Below are 18,104 nucleotides of genomic sequence, written 5' to 3'. Positions count from 1 at the left end.
TTTACTTGCACAGAAAACAGAATGACATGTTTATGTTTTGCTAACTGGACTAGAAATAAAACCATAGATTTATATCAGATAGACTCTATAGAATCAACACAGTAAGAGTAGCAACATAAATTTTAAGTCAACAATGCATAGTCTGCCTGGGATTTATACTCCTTTAGTTTAAATCGGGCATCCTACTTCCAATGCACAGGAAGCTGGACAGTGCAGATGAATTAATTTAATTCATTTTCATGCCTCTGAGGAGCTTCTAATCAGACCAACACACTTTCGACACTATCAGTTTTTGGGAGAGTTTTGTACCACATCTTGTCATAAATGTTCTTTTTGATGCCTTTGCAGCAGTGAGTGATGCCGTGGAAGTGTGGGTGGTTTGTTAGTGTCTGATTTAACACGCACAGGCCCCTCTGATTAGTTTCCCCTGGTTTGCTGTCACCCAGAGGCGGTAGGCCACCGCCACAGCACCCACAATCATCATATTCATGATGGAGATAAAATTAACATGTTTTCCCATCCTTTATCTCTGATTACCACTTCATACCTCTTCCCTTCCTGTTTCCCCTCCTTTCTAATCAGCTTTACCTCTACTCTGTATCCACAAACATTTTAACATATATTTTCAGTATTCCCCTTTTTTCTTTGTTTTTCATGTATCCTTTCTATAAACACTCAAATATCTACCAGATATTGTTTTACCCATGCAAACAATCAAAACTGGAATTCTGAATAAGCAGTGTAGCAATATTTTATATTAATATAATAGTTCTAGTCCTTAAAAAAGCTGGAATAAACTTGGTATTACCTTTGACTTGTCTAAGCCTTTGCTCATTTAATATCTCAGCTACAGGGACAGACTCTGTGAGGTCACACAGGAATTGCCCTGAGAAATAGATTCTCACATTTGAAATTCATTTGCTCTAATCTCTTCTTCGTCCCTGGAGACAAGTAAGCCCACTTATCAAAGCTAACCAGGTAATGAAAATTTGAAATGTATCAAAAACGTTAGAATTTCTTTTCTCCATTAATATCTACTGTACCTGAAACCTGATATTTACATACACTGTGTGAAATGTGAAGACACAATACGTTTTTTCCCCCATTGTCTGACTAAACTTTTTCTTTTTAAGTCAATTAAAATTACAGTTATTCCTCTTCACAAAGAGAAATAAGCATTCAGTAGAGTTTTGTTTTCAGATATTTTGGGCATCCTATCCCGAGGAAAGAATGGATTTCTGGAAATTTGGCCCATTTCTCTCGACAGAACTAGAGTAGCTGGGTCAGGGTTGTAGCCCAGATCTTTTCACTTCGACAAACAAATTTTCTAAGGGACTGAGTTCAAATCTTTGTGATAGCCATTTCAAAACAATGCTTTAAAACCTTGACAGTAATGGTTCTTCCTCTCTTTCAGCAGATGTCGGTTCACTCTGACCATCTTTAGCCAGTGTCTTCAAAGGTCTTTTACTTTTGTTATCCAAACATCACCAAGAACCAGAAAATAATTTGCTTGGACCTCTTGTCTTAAAGAGGAAGAAAATGACAATTCTTCCACATCATCTCCCACCAACTCTGTCAGTTTTCATTAAAAATATACAAAACAACAACACTGCCACCCTGAATTTTAGGGGATGCGGGTTGTTCTCTTCTGAATGATCACAAACACACTTACCTAATGATTTAATGTAATCTGCACTCTCAGCTTCTGTGAAATTGAGCCATTTCAAAGCAAATGGTTTGCCATTCAGTGGGAAAAGATCCCACAGTGTCATGCCTGTTTTATTCTTTTGGGAAATAATGTTGTGATTTCATTAGGCAGACATTTGCTTCTGAAAAACTTTTGCCACTTTAAGAGACTTGTTCAGCAATCTGTCAAATCAAAGCAGATTTGTGATAAATAGGCTTCCAGGCTTCTGCTGCTGGGTATTTATTTATATTGATCAAATAGGGCTTTATTTATGCTTGGATGTTAGCAGAGAAAAAAGATTCAGGAGACAGTTAGCATTGGCACTTGGGGGCCGTGAATGTTATAGATGTTGGCGTGTGTGTGTCAGCCGACATATACCCCAACACACACTAGCATTCACTTATGTGACTTCAACAACAGCTTTTAAAACACATTGCAATAATAATTGATAATGTTTCCACATATCGATAATCAACCAACTGAATTAAAATACTGCAAACAAGTTAAAGGGGGGGTTTTTTCAAGCAGTTGATCTTTGGAGTTTTAAATAGTTACTTTTCAAACTTCCGGTGGTGGTTAGCTGCGCTGCAATTCTAGATAGTTTATAAATAAGAACAACATGTGAAGATTATATTTTGGATTTGTAAATTTTAATTTCCAGTGTGACTGTATAGCAACTGAAATGAACCAATAGAAGGAGAAGGAACACATTTGTAATGCTGTGGTGGGTATTATTAATTAACATGTTTAAATTTATCCCTTTGAAACACAGTTGATACATTGTGATGGACTGCAAAGAAGCATGACAGACTGCTGGACTTCAGCCGGATGGTTTTATTGGAACAGAAAAAAGTCAATTGTTCAGTTCTGAACATGTTGAAATGGATTGCAGTAACAGGACCACCCAACAAAATACTGAAAACTCTATGCTTCATACTCAACATTACTAGCACTTTGACGGAGTTTGATGGTTTTGGATGTACATGAAGACTGGTGGTTTTAATTAACTTGCAACAAAATTATTAAAATTTACTAGTGAAAATGACCTTTAGAGTGACACTGAGTTAGTGAACTCTTAAAAAAAGGTCAGACATCTTTCAATATGTTCTTCCACTGAAATGGCTGACTAAAGTTGGCATTTTGTTGTTACATAGTTTACCTTCAAGTCATTATCTATTTCTTATAAACACATATGAACACAGAAAAAAATACTTAAAATGCTGATGATGCAAAAAAAAGGTATGAAAATAAAGTGAAAGCTTTAAAGCACAGTGGGACATCTCTCTTGTTCAAATGGGCCACTACTGACAGGCACAACAAATAGTTTTTAAAACACAAAAGGACTGAGACAAATACAGCATCAGTAAATTATTACTTCAACTTTTGTTCACTGAGAAACAGAAAAGTGTCACAGTAGATGAAATATTTAGAAAAAAATAAATATATAACCAAAAGTTGACAGGTGAATATCATCACTACTCCTCTTCACAAGGAGAGACATAAGACTAAAAACACCGCTCCTCAGTGACTGACTAGAGGGGAAGCTCAGCAAATCTACATTGAATTTAATGGAAATGACAGAGGGGAGTTTGGAAGTACCCAAACAGGAGAGCAGAAGAGATCATGACAACATGCTGTAGTATCCCAGAAAATATATGGCTATTTTCAAAGGCTAATACTTCAGCGCATTTTAAACCCAGCAACACTCTCAGGCAGAAAATGGCTCATCCAAAGGATAAAACACCCAAACAGGATCCCAGCGATGTGGCAATGTTTATCTCTACATTGGAGAAGCTGACCAGCAGCTACACAAACTGGTGGTCCAACACAGAAGAGCAAACTAAAATCGAGTCAAGAATCACTGATTCATTTACATCTAAAGGACAAGTTACGCTCATTTGAAGACAGCAATGTGCACATTTTGGAAAGTGAAGCTAAGTGGTTTGTGAGAGAAATAAAAGACATTTACATTATACATAAAAAACCAGTAATAAGGCGATGACATGGTCTCATGATTTCATCTTTCTAACACCTGCTAACTTTTTTCACCTTTTATGTTACAGTCTTACTCCAAATTATAATAAATTAATCTTTCCACTCAAATTTCCACATGAATACCCCATTATGGCAATGTGAGAAAAAAAAAAATTCTGGCTGTTTTGCAATTTAAAAAAAAATTAGAATACCAAAAAACCCAAAACTTATCTTTGCCCTTTGTTGATGAAGTTCTTCTTTGGATGACATCTACTGAGAAACAGGCTGATAGGTCAGTCACTTATTCTGGGTGGCATTAAATTGGAATGCAAAGAAAAAGCAAAGAACATTGGAACTATATTTATCCAGATATGTCATTTATTAAGCACATTTCTAGGGGTTTCATCTGTTATCCCCAAAATACCATTAAGTTTAGTTGTATCTGGTCCCATAGTGAATTGGAAAAACTATACCAAGCATCTGTTACATTCCAAAGTCTGTCATACTTTACTATCAGGAAGTCCAAAAGAGGTATAAACTGTTCTGAAAAATATTATTCAGTGAGTTGAGAAATTATGAGTAGTACTTGGTTTTCAATTTACATATAAGTTCGAATTAAATGTTTCATCTGCTCTTGTGCAAATTGAACTTTGCAAAAACTAAAACATTCCCCCAAAAAATCCCTGTCAGTTTTAGGTGCAACCAGAGTTCTGCTGCTTTCAGGATGCTTATTCCACACACTTTTTCTCTTTTCTTTGCTCATCTATGCATTTGTCTGCTTTCACATTCTCTATTTCCCATAATGGCATTCTTTTCCCTTTATGTGGTCAGACGTCAAGCTTCACTGCTTGCCAACGGCCTTCCTTTTGAATGTTGTTTCTATTGCTGTACCGTCACAGATCACTGGCCAGAGACTAGAATGGCACCAGAGGAGTCTCCACTCATACATTTCCTGATGATGCTCATTGAAAGGGTGATTTTCTGCTTGTCTGGAACAGTAAGACATCCGCATATATAAATTTCTACCATCATGAATAGAGCAAAATTGAACCCACTGGACCAGGATTTTATGCTGGATGTATGTCACGTTTCTTTGGATAAGTGACAGATTTTGTGATGACATTTAAAAAGAACACTTTAATGTTAATTTTGAATTTCTACCTGTAGCAAATTTCACAACTTCATAACCTGAAACTTTGTAGGCATGATTTTGCACTCCGTATTATCAGGCTTGAGTCAATGCTTAGCTCTTTATTATAACATGACAAAGCAGTTTCCTACACTTAGATGGTAGCTTCACAGCTCTTTGTATCTGAGAAGGTCAAAAAACCCTGGCTAGTCCAAAGAAGATGCGGGTTTCAACAGCCTGCAATGCCTCATGGTTCTTAGAAGAAATATTATCATTACTGTTGTTAATATTGTGTAAATTTTGAAATCAATTTGTTTTATATGACACTTAGAAAATGATCATTTCAGCATGTACAAGGCGCTGTGTCTTAGTTGGTCAAAGTGTCTGTAAACAGGAGATCCTTGGTTCAAATCCCAGCAGTGCCTTTGCTCCTTAACATGTATGGATAAAATCTTTAAAAAGGGGCAGATCAGTAGAGGACATTAATCCTGGTCACTGTGCTGCTGGTTTTGTATTTCTAACCATCTGCAATTTCACAACATAATTGCCAGAAACCTTTTTGGTTTGACTTTGCAATACATCTTACCATGTTTGAGCCAGTACCGTAGGTTTCATCAAAATCACATCACAAGGCAATTTATAACAGAAAGCCGGCAGCTAGACAAGAATCTGTCTCTGAGAGGGTCAAAACGCCTGGCTTGTACCTAGAAGATCCTGGATTCTACAACCTGCAATGTTTTAGAAGAAATTTTACCATTGCTGCTTATATTCAATGACTGTTTGTTTTCCATGTGTGCTGACATTTAGAGACATGATCATTTCAGCATTTACGAGGCGCTGTGGCTTAGTTAAAGCACCTGTCTAGTAAACAGGAGATCTTGTGTTCAAATCCCAGCAGTGCCTTTCTCTTAATAAATCTGTTTAAATGCTGGACATATGCCATATTTCTTTTAGATATGTGACATATGAGAAGATTTAAAACAAATAGTTTACCAGTAGATGTACTTTAATCAAGCACACAGTTATTTGTGGCTAAAAAACGCTGCATGCCAACAAAACAACCAAAAATTGGGGACCCCTTTCCCACAAAACCCTGATGAGCTCCAAGAGGGAGTCATGTTTAACTGGTAACTAACCCAAAATATACATTTCCAAACTGTTTCTAACTAAAAAATGTCATGATTGTACCTGTTATATACTCAAATAAACAACTTCAGTCTCATAAATGAAGAATGGAACTCAATTTTATAACATGTGAATGTGACAGAGGATTCATTCATGTTACTTTTTTTTTATAACACAATTGATTGCTATTTATACAGAACAAACATACCAGGTCAAAATTAAATACAAGAACATTTTTCTTCCCTGCCTATGTCACCCTTGATTTTAACTATGGTTAACTTTCTGTTTGAGTTGTGATGCTTTTGCTTTGAAGGAACAATTTCCTGTGTAACTGCAGCTGTATAACAATCAAAAGACAGGCCACAAGCTGTAAAACAGATAAGTCAAAGGCCCTGCTGAGACTTGAACTGAGGATGTCCTGTTTACTACACAGACACTTTGACCAACCAAACCACAGTGCCTTATACCATCCTTATCACGCACATTCCACAAACTTATGTATTTTATTTGGAAATAAATGCAAAGTTCATCATTATAAAGTGAAGAAATCTGTGGACTTGCATTCACCTGAATTCCTTAAGCATGGCTTGAGATATAGTCACACCTCCTTTATCTTCTTGTTCTGAGTTATTGGGAGCTTACAATCTTGGTGTATTACTGCCATCAACCAGACTGAGTGTAATCCACAAGTTTAATTCATCCTATTTCATCAATACCAATATATGATAATAAAAAAGAAATTAAATTCTCTCAGCTAACTTTGTGTCCTTTAAATACATCATGAGCGCTTTAATTACACAATGTGACTGAGACTTCCCTAATATATTATGGTCACTGAAATGCCCGTTACCCACTCTATAACATTGTATAAAAGCATGTTCAACTCCTTCTATTTCTCCACAATGTGGACAAGCCCCTGATGGATGTTTCACTATAACATTTAAACCACTATTTAGACTTGTGTGCCCATTCCTCAGCCTAGTTATTTTTACTTTCTCTTGTCTGTTCATTATATCGTTACTTCTTACAATTACCTCTTTTTGAATTTATACCTTCATCTCCTCTCTGTATTCCAGCTTTAATAATTGTTTTTATTTCTGTTCTCCTTGATGGGACCATAAGTTTAATTTCATTTGCCTTTACTGCTTCTCCAGTCAAGGCAAATGACTGGAGAAGACATGATCATTTCTGCTTTTTCATTACATTTAATTCCTAAGCCAGTTGAACTTATTTTTCTTTGTTGTTGTTTTAAGTAAAATAACTAACTTCATCTAAAAGATCTTGACGACTTGCAGATTTTCCACTTTGAAAACTAGCTAAACAAGACATTGACTTTGAGCAAATAATTAATTTACTGGGTTTAGATCTTTGCCTACACAGGAACAAAAAAAATCAAGCTTATTTGCAGCGCTTTACGACATAGAAAGCAGTTTACGACAAAATGTGAAGACACAGTGGCGCTTTACGGCAGGCATGTTTCAGTTGGTAGCTTGTTGTTAGCCGGAAAGCTAATCGTGTAGAATTTCACATTTAAACGCGGTTATATTACGGTACAGGGACGCAACCAGGGAACAATGGATGTCGGAGAGCTCCTGAACTATCAGGTATTCACTCTTGTCTTTATAGCGGATGAATTTTTGTTTAGTGACGGTATCCACTTGAACTGTTTGCAGGTAACAGCTTTGCAGTAACAAACCAGAGAGCAGATTACTATTTAATCCTTATTTACGTCCTTTTCTTTGTATATCATCTGTAAATGTCTAATATTTAAAGCCAAATCGGCCATGCATTAGTTTCATTGTAACTTCAGACAACTTAATTAGAACCACCTGGCTCTATTTATCACCTCATATTTTTTTCTGCAATGTCGACAAATATACATAATTGTATAAAGTGTTGATCCACTCCTAATATTTTATACTCTTTCTTCCAACTCTTTGAAGTAGTCTATACAGACTTCTCTCTCTGAGTGAGTTTCAAAGCAAAGCCAGGCTGCCTCACGGTGTTTCTCCCTTCACTTTGAGTTTTTATATGCGACTGATAAATAGATCAGAACACGAAGCTGAAGTTGGTTTCCGATTCGGTAAATGGCTAAAGGGCGATTCGACCTAATTTTCACTACCTTCCGCATCTTTAATCTACTCGGGTTAAAAAACTACAACACCTAGAGTCTTCAAACCTGGACTGAATTATTGTGTTCTAATAGCAGAATATTTAAAACCACGTTTGGGATTGGTGGAACTTTTTTCTGATTTGTGAAGTATCAATAAAGGACCATTTTTGCCCTTTTTAAATCTCGGTTACACTAAAATTGCTCTAATTTCATAACTACAAGAAGTAGAATATCCCTGTCAATTCATATATCATTTGACAGCAGATTATTTGTCATTTTCTATAGTGTATTTGCAGTGTAAACAAGATGGAAAAAGACATTGGTTTTTAATATAGGCCCAATATAGGCTCTTACTTCTGGGGTCAATATGTAGAATAACCAACATTGGCCAGTAACATGTTACTTGCAGATATATTGTGGATCCCTAATGAAAATACTTTAGTAGCAAGAGAAACCGTGTTACAAAACACGGTTTGGCTTACAGGTAGAAGATGTAAGTAAACTGAGAGAAAGAGTCAATGTGTTGTATAAATAAAACTGGAGTTTTCTCTCATGGTACTGTTTTGTGACAAGCTGCTATTTCCTGCAATTGTGAGTGTTCATAATGGTGTCTGATTAGTTGTCTACATGTGGTCCAGTTTTTATGTTGAGTGGGTTTTAAGAGGCATTATTTATTATGAAAAACTTGAAGACAATATGCCAAACACTAGAATCTGACCGATAATCTGTGGGGGTAAATAAACATTAGGGTGATGGCTTGGAAGTCTTCCAGTCTCAGAAGACTTGTCGTAATAAGCAATATTTCAATAATTCAGTTAATTGCTTGATGAATTAAAACAAACTCAATAATTTCCATTTGCCTGATTTATTATTTTTCTCTTCTTCTCTTTAACCAAAAATTGGATGACAGAAAATCTTCAGTCTGGTGCTTTGGTCTTAACTATCCCTTTTTTTGAAGGCCGATTTTTTTTTATAGAGACTTTATATTATTATTTAAATCCATCCATCCATTTTCTGTTCACCCTTGTCCCTAATGGGGTCAGGAGGGTTGCTGGTGCCTATCTCCAGCTACGTACCAGGCGGGAGGCGGGGTACACCCTGGACAGGTCGCCAGTCTGTCGCAGGGCAACACAAAGACATACAGGACAAACAACCAGTCACACACACACCTAGGGAGAATTTAGATAGACCAATTAACCTAACAGTCATGTTTTTGGACTGTGGGAGGAAGCCGGAGTACCCGGAGAGAACCCACGCATGCACAGGGAGAACATGCAAACTCCATGCAGAAAGACCCCGGCCGGGAATCGAACCCAGGACCTTCTTGCTGCAAGGCAACAGTGCTACCAACTGCGCCACTGTGCAGCCCTATTATTTAAATAATAATGATTATCATTTTACTTGTTGTTGTTAATTTATTTTGGATATTTAAAATGTCTTCCAGTTCCAGTGTTAAACATTCATTAGAATTTTAAGTTTATGGATCTTTCAGAATGTGTTCTTACATCACTATGCCATTATGTTACTAGAAAATGATCTCAGAGCGACATTATTGTTTATTGCAATAATTTCAGGGAAGATTTATCGTCCAGCAAGGAGTGCTATTGGGTCAGGCCTACTTGGAGCTCATTGTAAAAGTTAAATGGACAAAAATACCAGTGGAGACACGCAGCAGACTTGTCTGCAATAAGAAGTGTTTGGTTGCCAATAATGGGATTCCAGTCAGAAAGAAACGTCTTAGTAGCATAAAATAATAAATGTAACTTTAAATGTTGTTCTCCTTCAGCCTGATAGAGGAGCCAAGCGCCCGAGGGGAGAGGATGGAGGAGCTGCAGGAGGAGACGACAACTCCAGAGGAGGGAAGCAGCAGAAAGGTGTGGGACCGAGGGAGGCAGCCAGGTTCAGGGAGGTGGGAGGAGGAGAGGGAGGAGCTGAAATGAAAGAAACTGAAGAGCCGACTGGAGACAGGAAGATGATCTTAGAGAAACTGATGGACCAGGATGGGGAAGAACCAGAGGTGAGCAAAATTACTATTTCAGTATTACAAATATTACTATTATTTGACAAAATTCATATGTAAAACAAAGTGAAGCAACACATCTGTTGCAGTATGCATTTAATGCACCAGATATAAAAAATAAGTTTTGTCATCATCAAACCTGTTAGCGTTAAGAAATAAATTTCCGATTAATAGGCGATTGATTGGTGCATCATTAGTTTGAAATAGTCTCAAACTTCTGGCATTTTCTTATTTTTCATCTTCTGCTTTTCTCCATCGCACCAAACACAGATATTGTGTGATTGTAAAAATTGTCCTGGTGAAACATAATAACTACTCATGATTCAGTACTCGTATGGTATAAACTGTGTAATTTTGAATGACTCTACTTTCTCAAGTCATTTCTCCAGCAGGCCTGTCACGATAACATATGTATCTTGCTTGACGATAAATTGTCCCAGTAATTATTGTGATAAATACTAATACTGTATTAAGACCATTTTCTAGTAATAGACTTAGACTTAGACTTAGACTTGTACTTTATTGATCCTTTGGGAAGACTCCCTCAGGAAATTGAAGTTACCAGCAGCTCCCAGGCAAAAAACAAAGATAACACACAGTAAGCAAACGTGCAAAAGAATACAAAATACAAATTAAATACTAAGGTACACACCAAATGTGAGTAAACAAAAGCTTAAATTATGCAAGAAAAACCTTAAATTATGCAAGAAACAAGGAATAAGAATATAGAATATAAGAATATAAGTAAATATAAATACAACACAAAAAAAATATAAGAATTTGGCGGATAGATTGACCAGTGATATCGTATTGCACTATGTGGTTTGACCTGATAAGTATGGAGAAAAATACAAGGGGTCACTACTCCTTCCACCCTCTGTCCTGTGTCACCCCCCCCCCCCCCCCCCCCCCCCCCCCCCCCCCCCCAATGAGGAATTGTACAGTCTGAAGGCATGGGGGACAAAAGAGTTCTTAAATCTATTGGTCCGGCACTTGGGAAGCAGCAGTCTGTCACTGAACAGGCTCCTCTGGCTGCTGATGACGGCGTGTAGAGGGTGGCTGCTATCGTTCATGATGTCCAGCAGTTTGTTCAGTGTCCTCGCCTCTGCCACCGTCACCAGAGAGTCCAGCTTCATGCCGACCACAGAGCCGGCACGCCTGGTCAGTTTGTCCAGTCTGGACGTGTCCTTCTTGGATATGCTGCCTCCCCAGCACACCACGGTGTAGAAGAGGACACTGGCAATCACAGACTGGTAGAACACCCAAAGCAGTTTGCTGCAGATGTTAAAGGACCGCAGTCTCCTCAGGAAGTACATCCTGCTCTGCACTTTCCCATGCAGGTGGCTAGTGTGTTTTGACCAATCCAGTTTACTGTCCAGCCACAGCCTGAGGTATTTGTAGGAGTCCACGACCTCAACCTCAGTTCCCTCTAATGCGACTGGTCTCGGCTTTGGTCTGGACCTCCCAAAGTCTATAACCAGCTCCTTCGTCTTAGCGGTGTTGAGTTCCAGGTGGTTTGTGTGGCACCAGAGAGCAAAGTCCCTCACCAGACAGCGATACTCCTCCTCTCTGTCGTCCCTGATACATCCGACTATGGCTGTGTCATCAGCATACCGTATGTGACACAGCTCCGAGTTGTAGTGGAAGTCAGAGGAGTACAGGGTGAAGAGAAGAGGGGCCAGCACTGGGGGGCCACAGTGTCAGACACGGTGTCCTTCAGCCTGACATACTGCGGCCTGTTGGTGAGGTAACTATGGATCCAGGTGACCAGGTGCGGGTCTACTCCCGTGCTGTTTAGTTTATCCTGGAGCAGAAGGGGCTGGATTGTATTAAAGGCACTGGAGAAGTCCAAAAAAAGGATCCTCACCGTGCCGCTGCCCTTATCCAGGTGGGAGTGGGCCCGGTGCAGCAGGTAGAGGATGGCATCCTCCACACCAACATCTGACTGGTAGGCGAATTGCAGGAGATCCTGGGCATGTTCCACCTGGGGTCTGAGGAGGCCGAGGAAGAGCCGCTCCAACGTCTTCATCAGGTGTGAAGTAAGTGCCACGGGCCGAAAGTCATTCAGCTCGCTGGGCCTGTTCTTCTTGGGCACTGGGACGATGCAGGATGTCTTCCAGAGGGTGGGCACTTCCCTTAGCTGCAGGCTGAGGTTGAAGATCCGCTGTAGTGGCTCTCCCAGTTCAGTAGCGCAGGTCTTCAGCAGCCTTGGACACACCTGGTCCGGCCCTGCTGCTTTCCTGGGCTTGAGCTTCCTCAGCTGTTCTCTGACCTGGTCTGTGGTGAAGTGGGGCAGGGGTTGTGCTGAGGTGTGTGGGGGGGGTTGTCAGTGTAGTGTTGTCTGGGGGGAGGTGTGTGGTAAGGAACAGGGGTGGCTGCAGTGAGAGAGGGGGTTGGGGGGCCATGGACTGGTTGAACCTGTTGAAGAAGTTGTTCAGTTCGTTTGCCCTCTCCATTGTTCCCCCAACGACTCTGGTCTTTGTGTTGAGGCCAGTGATGGTCCTCACACCTTCCCAGACCTCCTTCATGTTGTTTTATATATTGATATATTGATTATCACATAATAATGCCAGTTTTTGCTTTTTAAGAGATCAATAAATTGTAATTTTGTAACCAGCACTTAGCACTGGAACTGGAAGATATTTTAAATATCCAAAATAAAACATGACAACCAAAAACAATAAAATCAACATAAAATAAAAACCATACCACACTGAAACCATAAATAAAATGGATTATGATGTCTCTGTAAATGTTCCCCTTCAAAAAATATTAATCATCAGAATGGATATGATTGAACTCATTTTAATTGATCATGTGATTAAATGATTAATTGCTCATTGGCAGGCTTAGTCTTCATTCTCACTCTGGTCCTATCTTTAGTTCTTGAGGTTAATCAATACTGCACACCAAAGTCTTTTAAAAGGTAAAAAAAAAAATATTTTCAGGTGTGTTTTTTTCAAGTGAGATTTTTTGCTAATATTGATAGCATTATTCAAGTCCAAACCTCTAATTTCACACCTGTTTTTTGCACATATCCTGAAACTATTCCGTGATGTTGCAGATAATATGAAGGAAAATGACTTACGTTCTGCTGGGGTTTTTACTTGTAAGTTTAAAGATGAATGTCTACTGGGGAATTTAAAATCTAAAAGTCGGTGCCTCTGTTCTTTAATCTTCCTGGATCAGCAGAAACTCAAACTGAATCCATAACCTTCTCCACATGAGTAAGTTAAAGTTAACACAATATTTAAATGTCTCCTATTAAATAAATCAATAGTAGACATTGAATAATTATTTAATGTGGCTTATTTGATAATAAATAATTGTTCTTACTGTCTCAGCTAAAAGTACAAAGCACACCTCAACTTGAGACAAAATGTAAAAATAATCCAGAAAATCACTTTGCATGATTTTTAAATAGTTGACTAGCATTTTATGTAGTGAAATAAGTATTTGATTGCCTAGCAACCAGCAAGAACTCTGGCTCTCACAGTCCTGTTAGTTCAGCGTTAAGAAGCCTCTTCTATCCTCCACTCATTACCTGGAGCTGCACCTGTGTGAGATCATTACTTCACTTATTCCTTGCAATAAAATGTGTGATTTTTTTTTCTTATTTTTTTTTTTGAAGGGGGGAATTATTATCTTTTTTTTTTAGATTTTGTCGCTCACAGTTGAGGTGTACCTGCGGTGAGAATTACAGACCTCTTCATTCTTTGTAAGTGGGGAAACTCAGCGGTGTATCAAATACTCCCCCACTGTATCTACTTATTATTGGAGGTTTCCTACAGAGTCTGGAAAAAAATATTGAATTTAAGGTATTTTCCTCAATCTCGAATAAATATGAAGAAGAAAATGTATTTTTAAACTTCTTTCTTTGCCGTATTTTGCTAGTTGGTGTGTCCGTCTGTCAGCTGACTTTATCCACCTACTGTCAGTCCATCCTTCTTTACTGTCTGTTTATGTAATACCTGACCTCTTTACAAGTATTTGCTGTAAACTCTTAGTTAACTTTAGTATTTCTGACTTTTAAAATAGGTCAAAAATAGGCTGAGAGCTCTGCAAATATCTGCAGTTTACTCATGAAAAATGCATAGAAAGCCTGAGGTTTGGAGATACACCTGTTGTTTAATTTATCTATTTTATATAAAAAAATGTGTTTGTGTGAAAACCCGAACAGTACCGCTATTTTATTTGCAATACAATCCAACTTTTATAGCTTTTTTCATGTATTAGTTTGGCTCGTTTTTCAGATGAGACCTAAAAAGTTACTGAAACAACCACAAGGAAAAGGAAACGGTTCAGCCAGGAGAGTTTCTGGTGTCACCAATGCCATCATCATGTGTAGGACATTTGAAAACTGCCACCTCTATAATTAGGTTCCTATAATCCCTCTCTGCAGCCTTTTCAAAGATTCCCACTGTCAAGAGGTACTCAAAGCCAAGAGCCGCATTGTTCCATAATGTCAGCCAGTTGAAATGTCCTAACTGGTCATTATCTGCCCAGCAATTTATGGCTTTTAAGCCATCAGGAGGTTAAATGGATTCCCTTTTTCAGTGAAATATCCCCCAGATTGGGGAAAAAAACCTGTGCTCCTCTCACATAATTAAGGTCACCCTGATGGCTCCTTTGCTATTGCAACAGCTGCTTCAATAAAAACCTTTTTTTTTCTTTCCCTCCATGGTCTTTTTTTCCCATCTTTTCTTTCTCACTCCTGCACTAATCAAACAGGCAGAGCCGGTTGACGAGAGTTCAGTGAAGAAAATGATTCTGACCTTTGAGAAAAGGTCATACAAAAACCAGGAGCTGAGGATAAAGTTTCCAGACAATCCAGAGAAGTAAGACCATCACCAATGACGCATTTTGGTTCACTTCACTGTCATACACTTTGTTTCTTTGCAAGTTAATGTGTAATATTTGGGCAGAATCAAAAGCATCTGGTAGGACATTTTCCTTTTGTTTATGATCAGGTTTATGGAGTCAGAGCTGGACCTGAATGACATCATCCAGGAAATGCATGTAATCGCGACGATGCCGGATCTCTACCACCTGCTGGTGGAGCTTAACGCCGTCCACTCACTGCTGGGCCTCCTGAGCCATGAAAACACTGATATCCTTTTGAATAGCTATTGAAGAACACATTGGTGTTTATCGTCTTCCTCCCGGGTTGTTAAGCTCCATTGATTTCTGAAGAAAATTTGTCTGTCACAGTTACAGTCCCAGCTGTTATCTCTAAGCTTTGTACAAATCAGGATACAAGAGATTTACAGAATTTGCGATTTAATGAAATTTAACACATCACAAGTAGGGCTACTGTTATTGATCTATTGACAGATTCTGCCGATTTTTCATGTAAGCACGGAAGCTAATTTTATACAAAACGCATAGAAAAATACAGATAAGTTTTTTAATGAAATAAACATGGCCAAAAATACAATGACATAGCATTCCTTTAGTGAATGCTTGATCATTTGTAGCAATGGATGCATCTGCAGCTAAAAAAATGAAACCAGACAAAGCATAAGAATGGAAGAAGCTATTTAAAAGAATACTGTATTTTATTCGATGTTTTCAGTTTGTTTAAGCCAAGAGAAAGAGAGATGGCAGATAACAGGAAGGCTGAACAAAGTAAAGCAGAGTTGTTCTGTTTTATCCTTTTGAGCTTTCAACCAGGTAATATCCTGGATTTGGAAATACTGGTAGCATTTTGGAAAGCTCTTCATGCTAAAAATTCATATCAGAAAGAAAATACACATTGGGTTTGATGGCTTTTGATTGCCAGTTGTTATAAATATGCTAACATCTATCCTAAAATGCCAAAGCTAGTTTAACATGTGACATCAAGTGATGTTCCCTTTTCTAGTAATAATAACAGTTAATAAATGGTAACAGCAAAAAGACTGGGGGGGGGGCGACCTTAATGCAATTCTTATATCTTCTTAAAGAGAGTAAAATCAATGCATCCCTAGTTTATGTAGTTATAAGAATTATTATACAGTCAAAGCATTTCCAGGACAAACCTGTTTGTGAAGCAGAATTTGAGTGAACAGCTCCACTTTTGGTAAAAATCAAGACTAGCATACAGTACAGGTGCAAACTCCTCATTCCAGCTGTCATGCAGTGAAATGAAGGAGTGATGATTTCAGCTTGTGGTGCCACTACCAGGCCTGAATACCATGCAGCTGAAGCTAAAGTCATCGATATATGTGACACCGTTCCAATCGACTCCTAAAGCCTGGCTAGAATATGATCTTGAAACAGAATAATAAGAACAAGTGTGTGTGTGGCTGTAAAGGAAAAGAGTCAAGACTCTGCTGTGGCCCAGTTCAAACCCAAACCAAAGACCAATTAAAATACTGACGGAGAAACCTTCAGACATCAGAGATGTGATGAGGGAGTCAAATGTTCTTAAACATCTGTAAGACTTGTAGAAGATGGACTCTTAAAGTTATTGGTTTGTAGACAAATAACCATGTAGTATAACTAGTGTTGCAAAAGGCGTCTAATGGAAGTCTCCAGACATTTTTTCTTTCTCAAATTACTAGGAATCTCAAAATAAGTTGCAGTTGCAGTTTTGTCATTATTGGTTGAAAACATTTAACAAGAGAGACCAAAAAAAAAAAGAAAAAGAAACTGTACCACTAAAGGGGCAGTAACATGTATATACAGACCATAAGCATAAAATAAATCCCTGTTTGTAACTGATTATCAGCAAAGAACAAATGACAGCAGCTGATAAACAGAAAAAGTAAACAACATAAAAGAGTAAAGAAGTATGGAGGCTAAAAGTAATAAAACATGCTGAGGAGCCGGAGCTGTAGCTTAGCAGCCATGTGGAAAATCCTCCGTGTTGTCATTGAAGACGGAGAATTAAACTTTCTCTCGACTGCCGTTGTCACCATCGTCAGCTTCGTCACAATAGCGATCCAAAACTTTCCTGCATTTTCTGTAGCATGGAAGAAATTTATTTTATATTTTATTTTTTGGAAATATGCAGCGTCCCCAAGACGTTAAATTCAGCTATACTGATTGGCTAAATATTTTTTGTCAACCACACATGATTGGCTGTTTCCTGAGACGTCCTGTCTCAGGAAATCTTTACTGTAGCGCGAAGAAATGATAGGGGTGTACCTGGGGAAATGTGGAAATAATTCAGATTGCACATTGGCATGCACTTTTAAGGAAAACTGACACTGTCGCTTTTTAACACTTCCAAAGCATTTCATTGTGTCAAGCAGGGATTTAGACCTGATCAATCAATACATTTATTGATTAACCATTTGAATCCTTTTTGAAGTTTCCCAGATATGAAGCCTACATCGTTTCTCCTATTTGAAGGGCAGCTTTAAATGTTAATTTCAATGTAATCATTTTTATCTTCCCCTTAAATGTAATGATGAAAATGTGTTGTAATTGTCTTTATTTTTCTAAACGTCAACCACATGTTGCCATAGCAGTGGTGGACCTGCTACAGGAGCTGACGGATATCGACACGCTCCATGAGAGTGAGGAGGGAGCCGAAGTCCTCATTGACGCCCTGGTGAGTTCAAAATCGACATCAGTCTTTGTTATTGATCACTAGACTCAGTGGATCAATACTTAAGTTTCTGTGCTTTTGGATCCAAACTAGGCAGAGAAAAATGGATTATTGGTCATCATTAGTGAATACAAAATAGGACTTTGGTTGGGTCTCATTGACATTAAAATGTTTTTTTTAGTTTAAACTTTTTGGTTGAAGTCTTAAGCTAGTTTTTATTTATAACTTTGTGATGTTTTAATATGGCTCTAGTCTTTTTTTTTTTTTTTTTTTACAATAAAACAGTATTTTTAGCTCCTTCTGTTTATTTGACTTCAGTCTGTCTGTGAACCAAGCAGATACCCACTCAATAAGAGCATCAATATTGTTGATATCCCATTATGTTTTCACACAAAGGTCAAACTGCAATAATGTTCAGTTCTACCTTTTAACGGAGGAAGGAAGTGATGGGTGGCACAGCAGTTTTTCATCTAATATTCTATGTCTTGTTTGTTACTGTGGGGACTGACCCCTTATCTC

General features: G+C 38.2%; 1 protein-coding gene across 1 annotated transcript in view; it reads left to right on the top strand.

Moving 5' to 3' along the window:
* The first annotated feature begins 7,360 nt into the window (after positions 1-7,360).
* ctnnbl1 (catenin, beta like 1) overlaps positions 7,361-18,104 on the top strand; it is an 87,066-nt gene continuing 76,322 nt past the window's right edge. The window contains exons 1-5 of the mRNA XM_028016492.1: positions 7,361-7,519; positions 9,815-10,045; positions 14,780-14,886; positions 15,019-15,158; positions 17,491-17,588. Coding sequence (XP_027872293.1) covers positions 7,490-7,519; positions 9,815-10,045; positions 14,780-14,886; positions 15,019-15,158; positions 17,491-17,588 — 606 coding nt within the window. The 5' untranslated portion in view covers positions 7,361-7,489. The remainder of the gene's footprint in view (positions 7,520-9,814; positions 10,046-14,779; positions 14,887-15,018; positions 15,159-17,490; positions 17,589-18,104) is intronic.

Source organism: Xiphophorus couchianus, chromosome 1 (assembly GCF_001444195.1).
Source record: "Xiphophorus couchianus chromosome 1, X_couchianus-1.0, whole genome shotgun sequence".
Taxonomy (NCBI): Eukaryota; Metazoa; Chordata; class Actinopteri; order Cyprinodontiformes; family Poeciliidae; genus Xiphophorus; species Xiphophorus couchianus.
Note: the sequence above shows the minus strand (reverse complement) of the source record. Positions and strands in the feature narration are given on the sequence as shown.